The sequence below is a fragment of the Ostrinia furnacalis genome, unplaced genomic scaffold (assembly GCF_004193835.3).
Source record: "Ostrinia furnacalis isolate ACB-3 unplaced genomic scaffold, ASM419383v2 OfSCF2790, whole genome shotgun sequence".
Classification (NCBI taxonomy): domain Eukaryota; kingdom Metazoa; phylum Arthropoda; class Insecta; order Lepidoptera; family Crambidae; genus Ostrinia; species Ostrinia furnacalis.
In genome coordinates, this window is record NW_021133029.1 from 11647 (window position 1) to 30878 (window position 19232).

A 19232-nucleotide genomic window follows, 5' to 3' on the forward strand; every position below is an offset into this window, starting at 1 on the left:
GCGAAGCATAGACGTAAACAGATAGGAGAAAGAAGGAAGAATCTAATTAAAAAAAAAAGCTAAAAAATGTAAAAACAATCGCAAAGTCATAGACATTTTTTAACTTTTATTCGATTTTGAATGAACTTTTATGTCGCCGCGTCGTTGGTGGTTCAATGTGCATTTTGGCTGCCATTTTCCGATCGAATCGAATTACTGGTGACACGGCGACTGACATTAGTGAAAACTTCCTATTGGTTTGCGATGGCATTTTGACTAGACCCACATATGGCGGGTGTTGCGATTCGATTCGATTTTGATTGAGTTTTAAATGCATGTTGGCTAAGCCTTTGTATGGGAAATTTCAATCCAGTCTTTCGATTATCGATAGGTAGGGCTTTGCGATTTTTTTTGACTAAGCCTTTTTTGTTATCGACCTCTTTTGCGATTTGTTTATTTGTTTGCGACTGGTTTGCGATGGGTTTGCGATTTTAAAGTGCGTTTTGACTAGACCCACAGCGGGTCTAATGGTTTGCGATGGCATTTTGATTAGACCCACAAAGTGCAACTTAACTAGGGGGGCCAAGCAAGGGGGGCAGGTCACAGATGAGACAGGGGCAGGTTTCACTTGATTTCATACATATTAATCGTGATTGTATACTCTTTGGTCTCTATGTCGTATTTAATCTGTGTGAATCTGTCAGACAGTCTGTCACTGTGACTCTGTGTCTGTGGCTCTGTGCTCAAGTTGTCAGTTGCCGACAAGAGGACTTTGTATTTTAGTTGTTTTTAAATTAAAACTTACACTATTTATTTGTACTAAAAATGGATGACGAAGGAGAAAATATATTGCTAGAAGATAACTACTATCAGCTGTTAAATGTTTCCAAGACGGTAATTATTAAGTCACATGCCATAAAGAGAATGCATTATTTCACATTATCGCTATTATATAACTCTTGAAATATACCCAAATTCTTACAAATATAGTGTGGACAAGTTCATAAATTATTTAACTTTATTTTAAATATGTATAACATTAAATATTCCGAATCTAATAAGATCGAAGTTGAGTCTGGTCTTAGAGGTTAGAATTTGTATGCAATGGTTGCAACTTGTAACAGTTTCAAAGATTTTTTAAAAATCTTAAATTGTTACTACTTTGTAATTTGTGTTGATAGTAATTTTGTAGATAAAAATTTCGGTCAGAGTGTATGAACTATGTAGGGTTTTCTGCTCTTCAATATTGTCTGAAGACAATGTTATGTATTCTCTTGTACAAACAGGCAACACCAGAAGAAATAAATAGCGCATATCGCCGGTTCTCGCGTATGTTTCACCCTGACAAACACAGCACAGATCCTAACAAGCAAAAATGGGCTGAACAAATATTCAACAAAGTGAAGGAGGCATATGAGGTGCTTTCAGACTCGCATAAGCGAGCCATCTATGATACATTAGGTGAGAATTAAACGATTGTGTCTTATTTTTTAATAAATCTAATTGTTTAAAGATAATTTTCAGCATAGCTTGCATACTCTAAGTATCAGACAATTTTTTTCTAGTAGTACCCTCAAGTTGTTTACATGACAAAATCCTTGATAACATGATGAGTGCAAGTTACAAATTACGATTTTTAATTAAAGTATAATATTTAATTTCAGGAAAGCGCGGCTTGGAAGTAGATGGTTGGGAAGTAATTTTCCGTACTCGCACTCCAAGAGAAATACGAGAGGAATATGAAAGGTCAAAATTGTTACATTTTCTTTGAAACTTAGTAGTCATCTCTAAATTAATTTACTTGTCTATTATAAATTTATTTGAAATTACAGGTTAAAGAGAGAAAGAGAAGAGAGAAGACTTCAGCAGAGTGCAAACCCACGAGGCACTATAACCCTGTCGGTCAATGCTACTGATTTGTTTATGAAATATTATGATGAATATGAAATTCTGTAAGTTGTCCAACTGTCTATTTACTTTAGTAACTTAAAAGTTTGAGTTACAATACAAGCATTGTCCAACTTTTAATTTAAATTAAATCAATCTATCATAATTTCATCTCAATATAACAATCACATAGATATACCTTGACCACATTCTAAGGAGGTGCTTATAATTTATCTGACACATACCAGACTGGTTTTTGTAGAATTATCCTCAAGTTGGGTACTAAAAATACGATAAAATAAATGAATTATTTATTAGATAACATCTAAAATTGGAATAAGTAACTAAATAAGTAAATAAGTAAGTAACATTTTGAGAAGTTGGCATTTCGCGAAGTTGGCATTTCGAGAAGTTGGCATTCTGAGAAGTTGTCATTTTGTGTGCGGTTGGCATTTTGAGAAGTTGGCATTCTGAGCATAAACCCCTCTGGTGCCGCTCCCATACCTCAGGCACTGTCTCAGTTAAGCACTACATACGTTTTTTTTTTACTATTCCGCGGATTTATTGCACGGTGATTCTACCTACATACTTTAGTCCGCTTTAGTAGTATTTTAGATTATGACAAGAAATGCATGTATAGTCGCAGAATGAAAAGGTTCGTCACCTTAGTGTTGGTTTTCGCCAGGGTTGCATGATTTAAATCAAGTTGATTTAAATCATGATTTAAATCACGATTTTTATTACATGATTTTTTAAATAAAAATCATTGATTTAAATCAATGACCGAAAATGGAATTAATGAAAGGCTGGAAGTTAATATTAATCAACTGTAATGTTCGAAAACAATGTTAATATTAGGTATTAATGTATGAAATTGTCGTTTTGTATGGAGAATCTGAAAAATTTAATTTTTCCATACAATCACATTTGCGATTTTTCAGATAACCACATAATTAATTTTTTTTGGCGGTGTTGCCTGCTCCATACATCAATTCTACGTAAATAAAAATGTATTCCGTAAGAAAAACTAAAGAAATGATCGCAGAACCTAATAAAAATCAAAAAAATCAAATTAATAAAAAAAATCGTGATTTTTTAAAAAAAATCTGATTTTTTTGATTAAAATAAAAAAATCGTGATTTTTATCCACCCTGGTTTTCGCTTGCACTAGGTACTGTAAGAGTCAAACCTGCCAACATAACAGTGCAAGAAACAGTGCTGCTAACATTCAAATAAATATGACGTTTGCTAACGAATAAGGTTTTGCTTGTTTATTTTTCTATCCCATCAGTGCAATGCAATGATGACATTGACCAATTGACAATAGTTTTTTTTATTTAATAGAAATAATAATGGCAGGTTGAACCAACAAGAAGGTTTTAGTTTATCAATTATAATAAATATAATAATCTTCTTGACAAGATAAATCGTCAAACAACTTTGATCAATAATTTTGAACTTTACTGACGAACAGTTAAAGATTATTTTCTCTAACTCGACATTATTCTGTAACATCGTTTCAAAAGGTAATATGTGTTCGCGATTCGTTGAAGGAATCAATTTGAAAACTGACGAACCTTTTCATTCCGTGACTGTACTTGTACATGCATTTTAATCTCCTGATTAAAATAATTAATATGTGTTCCACAGGGAAGACACAACAATCATTCCCAGTATTGAAGTATCCGGGATGAATATTCAGCAATCCATTGATGCTCCTGTCACTTTAAGAAACACTATGACATTATCTGGAAATATATCCACTCAGAACGGAATAGGTATTTCAGTATTTCTTTCTTAATATTCTTTTTATTTATAACTCAATTGTGCACATACTTGAATATTAACTGTCAAGATTCTCTCATAAAGGTAACTAAAAGAATGTAAATATGATTTCAGGTACCGGATCGGTGAATATGTGTAACCGTCATTTAAGTTCAGAGAAAGGTTGGACAGAGGTGGAGCTTGGCATTGGTAATGGACCATTGTTAGGATTTAAAGTGTTTCGCACCTTGTCTCGTCTAATGTTCTTAAACTGCGGAACTGTTTTACAGTTTACACCTAGAGGAATATCACCGAGTCTGATATCAAGTAAGTTGTTTACGAATTTATACTATAAAGCCCATATAATAAAAATTGTTTCTACTAAACTTAAATCTGTATTGTTACAGCTATGGCACTTCAGTTGGATGCGCATTCTGTTGGGTACCTCACATATCGGGCGGGTGGTCAAGGTGGTTCCTCAATGACATCCATATATGTGCGGGATTCTGAGAAATACCACACGAATACCGCCATTCAGATTGGCAACCCTCATTCTTTCATATCATTCAATGTTATGCGGAAGCTGCCTCAGCATGACATGAAGTTGCGGTTGGCTCTCAAGTAAGCTATCTTATACACTCAACATCAAATAAACCGCACCTTCCGCGACGCGAACTTTAAAGATTTTCTTCTGATACAATCATGGTACCCCGACAATATTGGTGTTATTTGAAAGCCCAATAAATATCCTTAAAGAAAAACACATTTAATTTCTTAATAAAAGATTAACATATACCATAAATGTGACTTGAAAGAAGACCTCACTTTGGGCTCACTTCTGGGATCAATTAGACCAAATTTTATGGTTATAAAACCAAATAATGATTACACGTGTCCTCTTTAACAGATGGATAGCGATTAATCCCAACTTAACAGTTTTATTGCCATAAAAGTTGGCTCAAACGTAACTACCTATTTTTTGAAGAAGTGACTCTGGATCCTTCTAAAGACACATTTTTAAGGTAAAAACCTTTCCTTTAACGAAATGAAGTTTAGAACTAGGCTTTTAAATGGTGTCAATATTGGTGGGAAGTGGGGATGCATACGTTTCAAAGTGCTTGTCGTGGGAGGTGCGATTTATTTGACGACGAGTGTATATTCTTCAATTTTTAGGATGTCTGGAAACCGTTTTTTTTAATCTGATCATTTTTATGTGTATGTTAATACATAAAATATCTTTTTACATTGTGTTATTAGTTGTTTATTATTGTTGAATACTTGTAAATGAAATTTAGCATGTATGCATATGCAATTGCGAATCTATTTTATCTATTATTGTCCTGGCATAATGTTAATAATCACAAGCTTACATGCGAAAGGTCTTTTAAAGGATGTTGCATTGGCGAATGAATCTGACAAAAGCTTAGTCATAATTTAATTTACAACAGCTTCCTTAATTATTTGCAATTAAATTAACGTTATTATAACATTATCCTTTGTTGAGCTCAAAAACATTTACAATTATTTCAAAAAAAAGTATTATTACTGACCTCATTGTGAAAAAAATATAAGTGCGATGGTGACACAACGATAGAACGTGACTCTTTGGACCCCATCTTCCATCAAGAATAGTCATAAATGATTATTCTAAACATAAAAAAATCAATGAATTCATGATTCGCGCTGTTAACTTATTTTTTACCATCATTTGACGAGTGACGTTACGACAGCATTTAAGTTTTCTATGTACGGGACTATTCCCATCTCTCGTTCCCCGCTGTAACTCCTGTTTCCTATGTATTAAGCTTGCATTTTTTTACGTCGGGGATATGCTTTAGCTGTCATGTATTGTATCCTCTAGCTGTAAACGTGATCTGTGATAGTGGTTTTTGGAGTACTCCTTACGTCATAATTCTCTGAAAGCCAAAATCTAAGATGTTAGATGTCTGGACATTCAGTTGAAGCCGCGCCTCAGGCTTTGACAATGCCACGCTTGAAAGCCTGTGAGGAAGTGGCTCACTTCGAAGTGAGCCACTTCCTCACAGAGTTCCTCCAACATAGAGTGAGACGCAAGACCCGGATCTTGCGTCTCACTCTATGTTGGAGGAACTCTATGTTTACTATTTTTATTTCTCTCGAGTCATTGTAGCTTAGACTATTTTAGCAATAATTAAATTTTGACCACGTCAGTTGATACCAAAGTAATCATTCCGTTCTACTGTTGTATCATTTAGCACTTATGTTTTTTCAGATTAAAATAAAATTAATTCTGAACATTAAATTAATAAATTGGTTAAAATATGAAATTTTATTAATTTTTATTTAGCTTCCTAAGACAACCAATCTACTTATTGAGATCAATATTTGTTTGTTGCAGGTTTGGTACATTTGGGGCAATTGCTGAATATGGGGCCGAGAAAAAAGTGTCACAAAACAGTAGCGTCTCAGCTGCAGTCATGTTAGGCGTACCTAGTGGAGTAATGCTCAAATTGAAGTAAGTTTAAATAACAACATATTTTAATTTCTGCCCCAGTCCTTATTATGATCTTATTATATTTCTGCAACTGCTTTCATTGTCTTAACACAAAGTTTAGTCATCAAAAGTCATTTGATAAACATATAAAAAATCTTAGTGTAAAGTTCAAAGGCAAGGAATTGAATATTAATACTTTTTCAACCTATTTTACCTCTCTTTGCAAGCGAACACCACAATATTGCTCTTAGACATCCATACTTGTTTTGAGGTCTAAGTTACAAAGAAATAAATAAGACTAACAAATCAACCTTATTCTTGCACTATCTAATGTTTTTGTCGAACAAGGTCCTGATTGGTTTGAAACAATCCATACTAATATTATAAATGCGAAAGTAACTCTGTCTGTCTGTCTCGCTTTCACGCCTAAACCACGGAACCGATTTTGATGAAATTTGGCATAGAGATAGTTTGAGTCCCGGGAAAGGACATAGGATAGTTTTTATCCCGATTATTGAAACAGGGACGCGCGCGATAAAGTTTTTATGTGACAGACAAAATTCCACGCGGGCGAAGCCGCGGGCGGAAAGCTAGTAAGAAATAACGTAGCAGATTGATCGTTGTTACAATATGTAAGGCCGACTAAAATGCACCTCTTTTAAAATGATGATAAAGTTTGCGTTTATTGTAAAACTCCGTTTATTTTAATAATTTGTGAATAATTCCAAATAAGTGTGATAATTATTTATCTAACAGAAACTTTAATTAGTAACAGACAAGTCGCTTAATTATTACCTAATAAAAAATTATACAAATAAAGTACTCTGATTTAATTGATAAAAATATCACTTATTTATAATTTTCACGTTTTAGATGGACTTGTTCGTCGCAAACCATAGTCGTCCCCATCCATCTATGCGAAGAAGTGATGCCATCGCCAGTGTTTTACGCGACTGTCTTGCCAATCGTCTCCTGGCTGGTTCTCAAGAAACTGGTACTGGATCCGATCGCCAGGGAGCGGCAGGAGCGCGAGAGACAGCGATCTATGGAGGCCAATTATGAAAGGTATGTTTGTTTCAACTAACTGAGAGTGGCCTCATTTCCCTATCAACCAGTCCTATGGTGCCTGAAGCACCTGGAGCTTTCCGCGACCTTCACCAGATCAGATCATCGGTCCACTAAGTAGGAGGTCTACCCAACTTTCCTGTCCCGACTGCCATCAGCTCTCGAGCTATGTGCCCCGCTCACTGCCCACTTAAATTTGAAATTTCCGCAAGATATGGTCAGCTATGTTCTTGGTTCTCCTACTGGCTTATTAATAAGTTGGCCGAAATGACAATAAAATGTCAAATGGGAATTTTAGTATTTTTGGTAACTTGAACTTGGAAAATGACTTCAATTAATCGGTACAGTCAGCGTCCAATAGTTCGTGACAACCAATATCAAACTAGCCAAAAAATTCGCAACACGTCTTTATTACAATTAGAAAAAGGATGTGCTGTCAACTTTTTGGCCACTTTGGGTTTCACAAACTATTTCACTGACTTTACAACATGCTTTATGGAAGGAGATCATATTTTCTAGATTTAAATATTTAAAATAGTATTCCAAGTTTACTTGTATCTAACAATTTGTTAAATGATTGTTTTTTTAGGTTGCAAGAAATGCAGCGGCAGGCGAGAGCAACCGTAGAGTTGATGAGAGAGACCTACTCCAGGATCAGGAGCGATGAGGAGAAGAAGAAGGGATTAGTTATTATAAAGGCTGTGTACGGAAAATTGCCTTCAGGTATTTCCAATTTTTTTATAATACAACTTGCATTGCTCACATGCAAAAACCAACGTCAATTCCTTGTTGACAACGTTAAAATTAAAACATGTTATTAATTAATATATTTTTTAATTAACAATGACTATTTCACGGACATTGCTATCTTATATGACTTAAGACAAGGGAATGGGTTTAATAAATATTCCCACTACTAGCGGCCATCCGCGACTTCGTACGCGTGGACACCGTTTTATAAAATCCCGTCTTAGCGACCTACGTACTTACTAGGCATGGAACATTTCATGAATAGCAGGTGAAAAATCATATGAAATGAATTTCATTAATCACTCCTGCTATTTTACTTCACATAGACTGCTATAATTTCACAGTCAACGAAATCACGAATCACATGAATTTCATTCATTCATTCGAGCGAAGTCCGTGAGCGCAGCTCTGCGAAGCGACCGAGCGAGTAAGAAGGAATGATTTTGATCATGTGCGTGTTAGAAAAGGACGAGAGATGTGATGACGGACAAAACTGGGCATTTTAAATATGAACTTTAAACTCAAAGGTGTAAGGTTTAGATTTCCTTGTCACGATTCGTATGATTTCATTAGATAGCAGGCAGATGAAATGAATGATTTTTCACTAGTCGCGCGGTTATGGATTGTTGCATACATGCTGTGCTGTAAAACTGTTTGTTTTTTGTTGTGCGACATAAAATGAAACAGATGTTGTTACATTTCAATTTAGCTAATTAGCAATCGTTCATCATAATTCACACTTCATTAAAAGTAGCATATTATAATAATATGAAAGAGCTACATTATAACACTGCGAATAAAAATCATTGCCTGTGAAATTTCACATGTGAAATCATATGAACAAAAATCATCATTTCATAGAATGAAAATGAATGAAAAATAGCAATCATTTCCATGCCTAGTACTTACCATTACCATGCAAAATTTGATACAGCATAGCACTTGTAGTTTCAGAGATTTCGTGATACAAAATTTCATAGCTGTTACATCTCGGGTTTTGTTCGTAGGTGCGACTAGCCACGAGGTGTCGGCAGAGCAGACGGGCGACGGCGTGGCGCCAGAGTCGCCGAGTCCCTACAGCGAGGTGATCGACGTCACCATCCCCATACAGTGCCTCGTCAAGGACTCCCGACTGGAACTGCTGGAGGCTAGCAAGGTAATAGAGATGAGACGTATTTTGTATTTTTCAGCACTAAGCGGCACCTATTCCAATTTTTTTAAATACTTGATCCACCTAGTATTTTATAATTTATAAATTACATGATTTCCGACCCTACTATCAAAGTAATAGAGGTTATTATTGCGTAATCCGTAGTCGTGTATTACGCGCACCTAGTATTTCTCGCTAAGCTTATGTGCGAACGTAGAGATTCACTCCGTCTCTGTCTGACCAAACAAATTTGAGCGCGACGAAGCAAACGCACACAAACGTAGTCAAACCATATTCATGTAAAAAAGAAAAAAAAATGTTAATATTTTTATGAAATTGATATCTTTTAAATACGCCATACGAAGTATTAAGGGAGGATATCAATCAATCAACACCCAGCAAAAACATTATTATTCAATTTCAAATTGCATTATTCATAACTACTACGGTTGTATCTTTTCAAAGAAAATTTTATTTTAAAGTCATATTACGTGGATTAGTCCGCACTAGTCGCGTCAAGTATGCTAAATTACTACGTACTAGGTGGAATAGGTATTTGGATCGAGTATTAATAAATACTAGGAATAGGTGCACCTAGTATCAAATTTACCTAGTATAACCCATCTCTACAAGGTAATAACGTAACAGGTATAACGCATAACTGACCCGCGGGGTTATTACGAATCTTAGCAACCGGTTGCGTAAAATGTATGCAAACTTGCGCCACCTGTAACTGAACGCGGCGCTGTGATTGGTTGGCGTAGCAGTCGCGTTACTATTTACAACTAACAATTGGTTGCTAAGATCATGCGGCATGAAGCAGCGCGACGCAACGCGGCGTAATGCGACCAATAGATTCTTCAAGTGACAATGACATAAATATCATGACACGCAACTCGTTCGTTTCAGCCAAATGATGTCCACTGCTGGATAAAGGCCTCCCCCAAGGATTTCCATAACGAACGGCCCTGCGCTGCCCGCATCCAGGCTCTTCTCGCGACCTTCATCCGATTATCGGTACACCTAGTAGGAGGCCTACTACCCACGCTACATCTTCCAGCTCGTGGTTGCCACTCTAGAACTTTTCTGTTTTTTTCTACGAGTTATGTTTCCTGCCCACTGCCACTACAACCAATATAAAACACAATGGTTTTTTGATATTTTACCATCGGGATATGGGCGACACGCGACAGCGACCGACGTCTAGTGTGCGCTGTCGCTTAACGTTCACCTAGGACAGTGTTTTTCAACCCTTTTTGTGACACGACCCCCCTAGTATGAAAAAATATTTTGCGACTCCACGACTGTTCGGGACCGTGACACCGTCGACATGTTTTAGGGACCGAATACGAGGTAGTTTTTACGACCTCTCGCGACCCTCTTATAGAAGCTTCGCGACCCCCCAAGGTTGAAAAACACTGACCTAGGACAACGGATGACAGGTGTCTTGCTTATGTAAAATACTATGCATTTGAGATACGACTTTGTTTAGCACTCGCTATGACGTCATTTTAATACTAACTCAGTGTTCCGCAAAATGTTTGTGTTCAAGGTACATTTAGGTAATCCAAATTTTTTGGAGGTACACCACTCATGAATTTTTTAAAAGTAGGTAATTATCTTTATTAGTCTTATGCTCGTTTTCACCATCAATCCCTAATTTTTAAGTGACCCCAATGAAAAGAAAATTCCTGTTATGTGTTACCATAAGGGTCACTTAAAAATTAGGGATTGATGGTGAAAACGGGCACTAGCCTTACATACTAAAAATAAGTTTACAAGATAGTCTTATTTTTCCGAGGTCATCTAATGACCAGGGTACACCAGTGTGCCGGCCCGCGGTACACCCTTTGCGGAACACTGCTCTAACTTACCATCGTATCTGTTGTCTTCCAGTCGGAGCTTCCAGGGTTCTACGACCCGTGCGTGGGCGACGACAAGCACCTCACCATCCAGTACATGTTCCACAACAATCTGCACTGCTGCACCGTCGCCGACACACAGGCCCTCGTCCTGCCGCGCAACAGTAAGTGTGTAAAGCCCGGTCTATTAGCACGTAGAATTTTGTCCAATGACCCCAAGCTACCCATCATTATCGCTCGCGCGCAATTATATTGCTGTCGCGACTGTGCGACGACGGGCGCCCGCAGTGAGTGTGCGAGCGTGACAGCAACATAATTACGCGCGAGCGATAAGGATGGGTAGCTTGGGGTCATTGGACAAAATTTTACGTACTCGCAGACCAGGCTATACACGTGACAATACACTATCTGACACCGCCATAGAGTAACATATTATAGAAATATGCCAACTTATGCGCTGAGTTCGAAACTCAGTGTCGTATTAGAAATTCACACACACAAGGTAATCAAAATATTATTATGTGCTCATTATCCACTGCGATATCAGTACTCAACGTTCGAATAATCTTTAGTACTACGCAAGCAATGTAAACTGTTTACATTATGACATCGCTGCTGTCATAATTGCTGTCACGAGCAATGTGTTCTGTTTTTGGGCATATTGCTGCGACACCGGCCCCGCCCCCTTGTCACATCTCCCTTTAGTTTCTGTGATCTGTGGACACCACCAATCAATTGACGTACTTTTTAAAACTGTCAAAGCGAGACTGCCATAGATTTTTTATTGCAATACAAGCCTGTGATGTCACTATTTTGTCGACAATTCAAGAAGCCTGTGACGTAACTTTTAGAAGTCACGATAGCCAAACGGTGCTGTAGGGGTCGAATTGGCCGACTCGAGATCCGAGGAACGCGAAGGACTTGTGATGAGCCCACTCGTAACACAAGCATAAAATATTTAACTTACCACCTCTCATCCACAACGACTTTTGTAGCGATGCAGTAGTGATTCTGTCGCGTGTTCGCACCGATACAGTTGCAATGCGGTCGCTAGCTGGGTTCGTTCGTTCGTTTCAGCCGAAAGATTTCCACTGCTGGACAAATGCCTCCCCCAAGGATTTCCACAAAGACCGGTCCTGCGCCGCTTGCATCCAGGTACCTCCCGCGACCTACACCAGATCGTCAGTCCACCTAGTGGGAGGCCTGCCCACGCTACGTCTTCCAGCTCGTGGTCGCCACTCAAGAACTTTCCTGCCCCAGCGGCCATCAGCTCTTCGAGCTATGTGCCCCGCCCACTGCCACTTGATTTTAGCGATTCTGCGCTAGCTGGGTGCCCTCGCCCATATAAACAAATCGTGTTTATATGGGCGAGGGCACCCAGCGTTATGCAAACGCACTATGGTGCTTCTATCACGATACAAACGCGCGGCACAAAATTACATCGCGCGCTTGCTTCGATACACACGCGATACTGTAGGGCGTTAGTAGCGCGTTGGCATCACTTCTGTAGCGCGGCTTATTCCACTATTCCCCATTGACAATCCCCGTCAACGGGGACTAGTGAACTTATTGTTCACTATTCCCCGTTAAGGCCAATTGGAGCTTATAATGTTAAAAATAAAATCCTATAATAACGGGCAATAGTGAACAAAAAGTTCACTATTCCCCGTTGACAATCCCCGTCAACGGGGATTAGTCCCCGTCAATAAGCCCTGTAGCGCGTTGCATATGCGACTGACGCACGTTAAAAAAAGTCGCCGTGAGCCAAGGGCCTTAGGTCTCCACTCACAAAGTTGTAATATCAACAATCAATTAAAGTTTATGTCTTATATTATTGTTATAACAAACAGTTTATTAGTATCAAAACAAATCATAATAAAAATATTTTTATTAGACTTCCTTATTTCTTTTTACCTCAAATCTAAAAGGTCAATATCAAACTGGCAATTTAGTAAACGCATTATTAGATAAATTGACTCAAAGAGCGATCTATCCTTAATACTAACTCACTTTGTAATTAGTAAAGGGGGTTATATTTAAATTGGTATAACTATTTATTTATTTATTTTATTTTATTTGGGATAACAAACAATTGTGCAATATTGCAAATACAACTGCTGAACATTAAATAAACTTATACTATTACGCAACCAGCACTATTATCCTCATAGTAATATTACAAACTTATTTTGGTACAAGCTAACCAAGCAAACAAACAGTGTTATATGTGCTTTAACTTAATGCAATACTCTTACATATGTATCTATGTATGTATCTTAAATAATATATCAATTAAAACTTGTATTTTTCTTTCTTTCTCTTCACATACTGATTTAACTAGTACCGCACTCACAGCTTTCTGCATAACCCAGGGGTTGACTGGCTGAGAATGCTTATGGCATTAAGTCCACCTTTTGTATAATTTTTAATGTGCAATAAAGTCTTATAATAATAATAGTCTTCTTGTCGTGTCGACAACAAACCTACACAGTGTCAGCCCAAAACTCCGCCACAAGAGTGGCGTTGTCAGTAGCACTCATCAAATCCTCCTGAGTGCAGTTGCTTGGGCACTCAGGGCATGACATCAGGTGCCTCATCGACTGGGGAACAAAACCGCACCTGCACTCCATGTTCAAGCCATCCAAGAATCCCCACCTGGCCAGATTGTCCTTACTACGGCCAACCTGCGTCCGAAGTCTATTTAAAGACTTCCAGGTAAGCCAGGGGAGCTCATGTCCAGGTGGAAGTCTCTCAGACATAGGGACAAAAGGGCAGGGGAGATCAGCTTTCAGATAATAATAGTATTACTTGCTTACATCTACAATCATTTTAAGTGGTTATTGTCTTTTTACAGATCATAGGATAAAGAATAGGTCCTGAAAATTAAGATCCCAGCGGTGCACGCGACCACAGCGCGCAAACGGCCTCCGATCAGGCAACTGAGCGCATCGCATCGCAGGCATCGATACACGACGTACCGGAATCCAGAATACTGTTGTGGCTACTCAGTGGACTGAAGGCAGCTAGTAGAACATTCCATTTTAAACACAGGTTAACAAGAATCTTATTCAATTGTAAGTTTTTTCTTCAATATTCTATTAACATAACGTCACTTCGTTGTTATTTTCTGCGAAGGATTGTCTTAGCTGTCTACACAATGCAGGTCAAGTTCTGTCAAGAGCACACAATATTTATGATCCTTGTTCAATCTGCACGATCAGCCTTTATTTCATTAATATCACTACGAGTATCACTAAAAGTCATAGCGTATGATTACTTAAATTTCTTAAAAAACACAAAATCGACATAAAATAAAGGGAAAATTGGCACAGCATGGTCCATATCTGAACCTAGCCTGTTTCTGTAGGAACTAGCGGAAAGAAGGTTTTCTATGAGGGAGCTATTGATATCTGAGCTGGCTTCGGTGACAGCACGGAATTAATTTATGTATATTCACTTGTTTTATATTCGTCATAGCCATCAAAGAAACAGCCATGGCCAAATTTCATAAATTTTTAACATGCTGTTGCTACGCTGTTAAAGGCTAAAGGAAAAATGCCCCTTTACCTTTTATTCAATTAGGTTTATGTATAATATTATGTAGCCGGACTGAAATACAATATACTACTATATTATACCTGCGAATGTGGTCAACCGTTGTTTCCGATATTCACCTTAAAAAGAAGTATGAAAACATATTTAGCGTAGGATAAATTAAATTTAATTCATAAAGCTTAGTGCTCTTATATTTTACATAGAAACTAAAAATATAAAAATAATACAAACTTGGACATGTAATTGCAATAATGTTGTATAACTAGCCCAGACCAAAGAATTAGTGTGTTTAGCTTTTAAATTACGGTAGCTATACTATGTGTCTTATCTATAATTTCAATGACTTGGTTAACGTGACCATAGAGGAAGCTGCTTATCAAGAAAATTTGAATGGATTCTCTTGTACGTCTTAAAGACACACATTTTAAAATAAGCAAACATTTTAGTAACAATGTATTGTTCCTTGGTAAATTACTCCAACATAACCTGTATTTAGTAGTCTTCCTTAGGAATTAGAGATGTACACCAATTACTTTTAAGTTGATTCTGTTCCCTACCAGCTTATGCGACGTTTCTTGAACCACGACGATGGTAATTACATTTGCTCTGTGATTACATGAATACACTTGCACGTTTCGAGTAAATTTTCAATGTTAGCGAGGACGAATATTTGTTCACAAACTAATTTTTTTTTCTGTAAAGCTTTCTGAAAGGAGGCAAGAGCCTGGTGGGTAACAAAATACTTGCACTTGTTATGTTAAAGTAACATAATACACAATTTTAGGTGTGGCTTATGTAATACATTTTTGCAAAATCTATTATGCGTGAGTGTTAATTATGTATGATGTAGTGTCGCGCTCTTAGAGCAATATTTTATTACATTGTGATATTTTTCCATATACATACATGTTTATAAATGTTGTGTCGAAATTCATCTATGTTTTTATCCCTTTTTGTCTTATAGATGTTGTGTCGAAATTCATCTATGTTTTTATGCCTTTTTGTCAATGTAGGTTGTGATACAAAACTAAATTAATTATTATTTTTGCGGCACCACAGTTGCCTTCCTATAAGGATTGATTAGTAATTACGAAATTTTTTTTTCGACATCGAAGTACGTTTTGGCTTTGTGCAAATTATAAATAATTTACATTTATCGAATATCGTGAATAAATACGACATACTACTTAAACATATAAATTATTTGTTGTACATAATGGATGTTGTATTGTCGTTTCATCATTATTTCGTTGCTTTTAAACCATATTAAGTAGGATAAGCTTTCGACAGTACTTTTCTGGGTTCCGACTTACTTAGTTGTACAAAACGTTGTTACACGTGATTATTTATTATGCTTCGTCAATATTTACTTACAATTTTTAAATTTTGCCTTTAGTGAAAAAATCTTGTAGTATTTTTTCTTTTGATGAAGATGTAACGTGCATTTGTTTGTTTATTTATCGAATAATTTAAACCTGTAGTAGAACTAAACTGTATACTATATTAGATAGTGTTATTATGCAATTAACTATTATCGGTGTTATCAATGTACCCCGATTTCCATACAAAATAAAACAATGTTGTTACATTTTAATTTTTTATTTATTTAATGGTTCATTTTCTGTAAATAATGTTTAAAATTGAAACTCTAGGATTTTCAACTACCCCGAAAACTAAGATTTAAACAGTGTCAGTTAACTGGGTGTTTAGTCTATGTATAAAATCGAACGTATTTTCTTCAAAGCAGTGATGATCATTTTGAAAATTGTCAAGAACTGGCACTATTATAGAACCCTGTGGAGGTCCACGGTTCGCGTACGAGGAGAATCGCGCCACATTAACAACGTACTGTTCCGTTTAGATACATATTATTATTCTTAGGTCCATAAAGGTTAATCTAATGAGTATTATCCGTGACATCAAGCAAACTGTTTCGAGAGCACTCCCCTAACTGCCTCAGCCAATATCGGAATCCTTGGTGTCGACATATCGAGCGAAGTCCAGTTCCGTGGTCATTTAGAGGGTAAGGCTAAATTAGCCTCGAAGAAGCTTGGTGTGCTCAATAGATCGAGACGGTATTTCACTCCAGCCCATCGTCTGCAACTTTACAAGGCGCAGGTTCGGCCTCATATGGAATACTGTTCTCATCTTTGGGCAGGTGCGCCCCAGTACCAGCTTCTCCCTCTGGACCGCATTGAACGGAGAGCAGCTCGAATCGTTGACTGCCAGGACATTTCGGATCGGCTTGACCCCTTGGCGCTGCGTAGAGATGTATCCTCACTGTGCATCTTCTATCGCATGTATCACGGGGAGTGCTCCGAAGAATTATCCGGACTTATTCCTGCCGCCACTTTTCACCACCGATCTTCCCGACAGCACTTCCACCCCCATCACTTAGATGGTTGACAGTCCACAACTGTACGTTTCTCTAGAAACTTCCTGCCCCGTACAACCAAACTGTGGAATGGACTGTCGTCTGCGGTGTTTCCGGACGGATACGACCTGCAAGCTTTTAAGAGGAGAGCGTATCTTTATCTTAAAGGCCGGCAACGCACCTGTAACGCCTCTGGGTCTGCGGGTGTCTATGGGCGACGGTAATCACTTACCATCAGGTGATCCGTCTGCTCGTTTGCCTCCTATCACATAAAAAAAAACTGTTTTCTGCAAAATGTGATGAGAATATAAAAATCAGATTAGGATTCTTTAGAGTCTGTAGGAGAGTCTATTTTGAGAAAGGCTGTCAATGTAGATAGCTTTATTATAAACAATATGAAGCGGAATGATGAGAAAACACAAAAACAGTGAGGCTGAAAAGGAACACCCACACGACGACATGGAAGCATACACAAAATTAACAAATCTTCCATTGTGAAGGAAAAATATATTTGTAAACAGATACATGTTCTAATTGTTCGCGTAGTCATGCAAATCTTTAGGAAGAGCAAGCAGAACTTTAAATTTAAGTATACTGACTATGCCCGCGACTTCGTACGCGCGAAAATAGTTTGTATAGCTTTTCTCATTTTGGCAACACTTTTCATTGATGTTCTTGTTGGCCGTACTGTAATAGAGTAAGAGCTAGTGGACGCCAGATAAATATTATACATAAAAATCAGATTTAATGGTATAAAAGTTAGACATACGTTATACCATAAAATATGATTTTTTATGTATAATATTTGGGCAATAATTAGAAGTATTTTACCCAACAGCCAGACAGTTTTGACAGTTCCAACTCCCAGCGAGACAGTTTTTTTTGGGTAGCTCCCAAAGCCACGATGACCTAAACTTCATAATTCACCAACATTATATCCTATATTGGGAGCATACGCTGACTTTCAGCTTTTATGAAATAACGTAGGTCTGGCGTTCACTAGCTCTTAGTCTATGATGTTAAAATATTATCAAACCTTCTTGGATAAATAGACTATCCAACACAAAGATATTTTATTAATTCGGACCAGTAGATTAGCACGTTCAACCAAACAAACTTTCAATTTTCTATTAATAAGTAATAGATATTATTACAAATATGGCAGCATTCGATACTAGAAGTATGTGTGTGGGCTCGTAACTCGGACAGTTCTGCTGTTGATCTTTTGATAGTTATAAAACTTAATTAGAGAACAATGGCCAATAAATTCATAAACGGCGTGAAGGGACCATAAGTATGCGATTCGGACACGCTTCGCTGAGCTAGTCAAATGTATAAGATATTCAATCAATAATTTTATCATAAATCTATTGAAATATTTGAAATAAAATACACAAAATATGATTAGCTGGTGATAGTGCCTGAGGTAACTTGAAGTTCTGTTTACACTTTATCATCAGGTCTTTTAGTCTCAAATGCCGAAGCACGACTAATTTAGCAGAGGGTTATTAAGGATTTGGTTTGGCCTACGGTCGTCAGTCAGGTCCGACCTTTACCACATAGAAGCCAGCCTGCTGCCTGATGTTTGCAACACGGGACAAACCCTTAAAATCGCCTTTTATGATATCCACGGAATGAGTGGGCTGGTAATGGTCCTATTCTATTCTGCCTGCTTACCGCTACCAATCATCATAAAAAATTTGCTTACCTAGCTAGTCCTTTACACCCTTTGTTAAACATGTAGGTATCTATCTAATTCACGGCGCCTGGACTGGTGGGACGGCAAATGCCGGCAGGCGGTCTCACATAATCGTAATAATATTAAACAATATCAATTGATTCTTAAAGGCTTCTACAGACCCAGAATGCGGGCCCGCGCAAGTTGTATTATACAAGAAACTCTTTGATTGAAGTGTGTCACCAAATGAACGCGGGCCTGCGCTCCAACCACGCAGCACTGCCAAACTGCAATTGAAAATTCAAGGAAAAATATTCTGTATAATTTTGAAGAACTTTATTCATTACAATTCAAAGAAAATTAAATAAAATTTATTTTTAAATTTACCTTTATTAAATTACATCGTCCAAGAGATTTCCTTGACGCTTACAACATTCGATCAACATACATCAAAATCTTGAAAAGCGTTCGTTAGAATTACCTCGATACCTATTTTCCATTTTTTGCCGAATGTTCAGCTTCAGTTGCTGCATGGTTGTTGGATTATGAAAGTATACTCTATTCTTAATGTAACACCACAAAAAGGAATTTTCTGGAGTGAGATCAGGGTTTCCTGGTGGCTAGGAGATGTCACCCCTGCCTGAAATTATTTTTTTGTGGGAACATGTCTCTTACCATCTAAATGCTCTCATTTG

At 37.3% G+C, this 19232-nt stretch overlaps 1 protein-coding gene across 1 annotated transcript; it reads left to right on the forward strand.

Moving 5' to 3' along the window:
- The first annotated feature begins 700 nt into the window (after window positions 1-700).
- DnaJ-17 (dnaJ homolog member 17) lies at window positions 701-14685 on the forward strand. The gene is made up of 13 exons (XM_028309437.1): window positions 701-873; window positions 1266-1440; window positions 1644-1725; window positions 1812-1931; window positions 3517-3644; window positions 3766-3957; window positions 4038-4251; window positions 6008-6124; window positions 6977-7168; window positions 7758-7891; window positions 8926-9074; window positions 10965-11094; window positions 13785-14685. The coding sequence occupies exons 1-13, from the start codon at window positions 805-807 to the stop codon at window positions 13808-13810; spliced, it is 1728 nt and encodes a 575-aa protein (XP_028165238.1). The 5' UTR covers window positions 701-804; the 3' UTR covers window positions 13811-14685.
- The last annotated feature ends 4547 nt before the right edge of the window (window positions 14686-19232 follow it).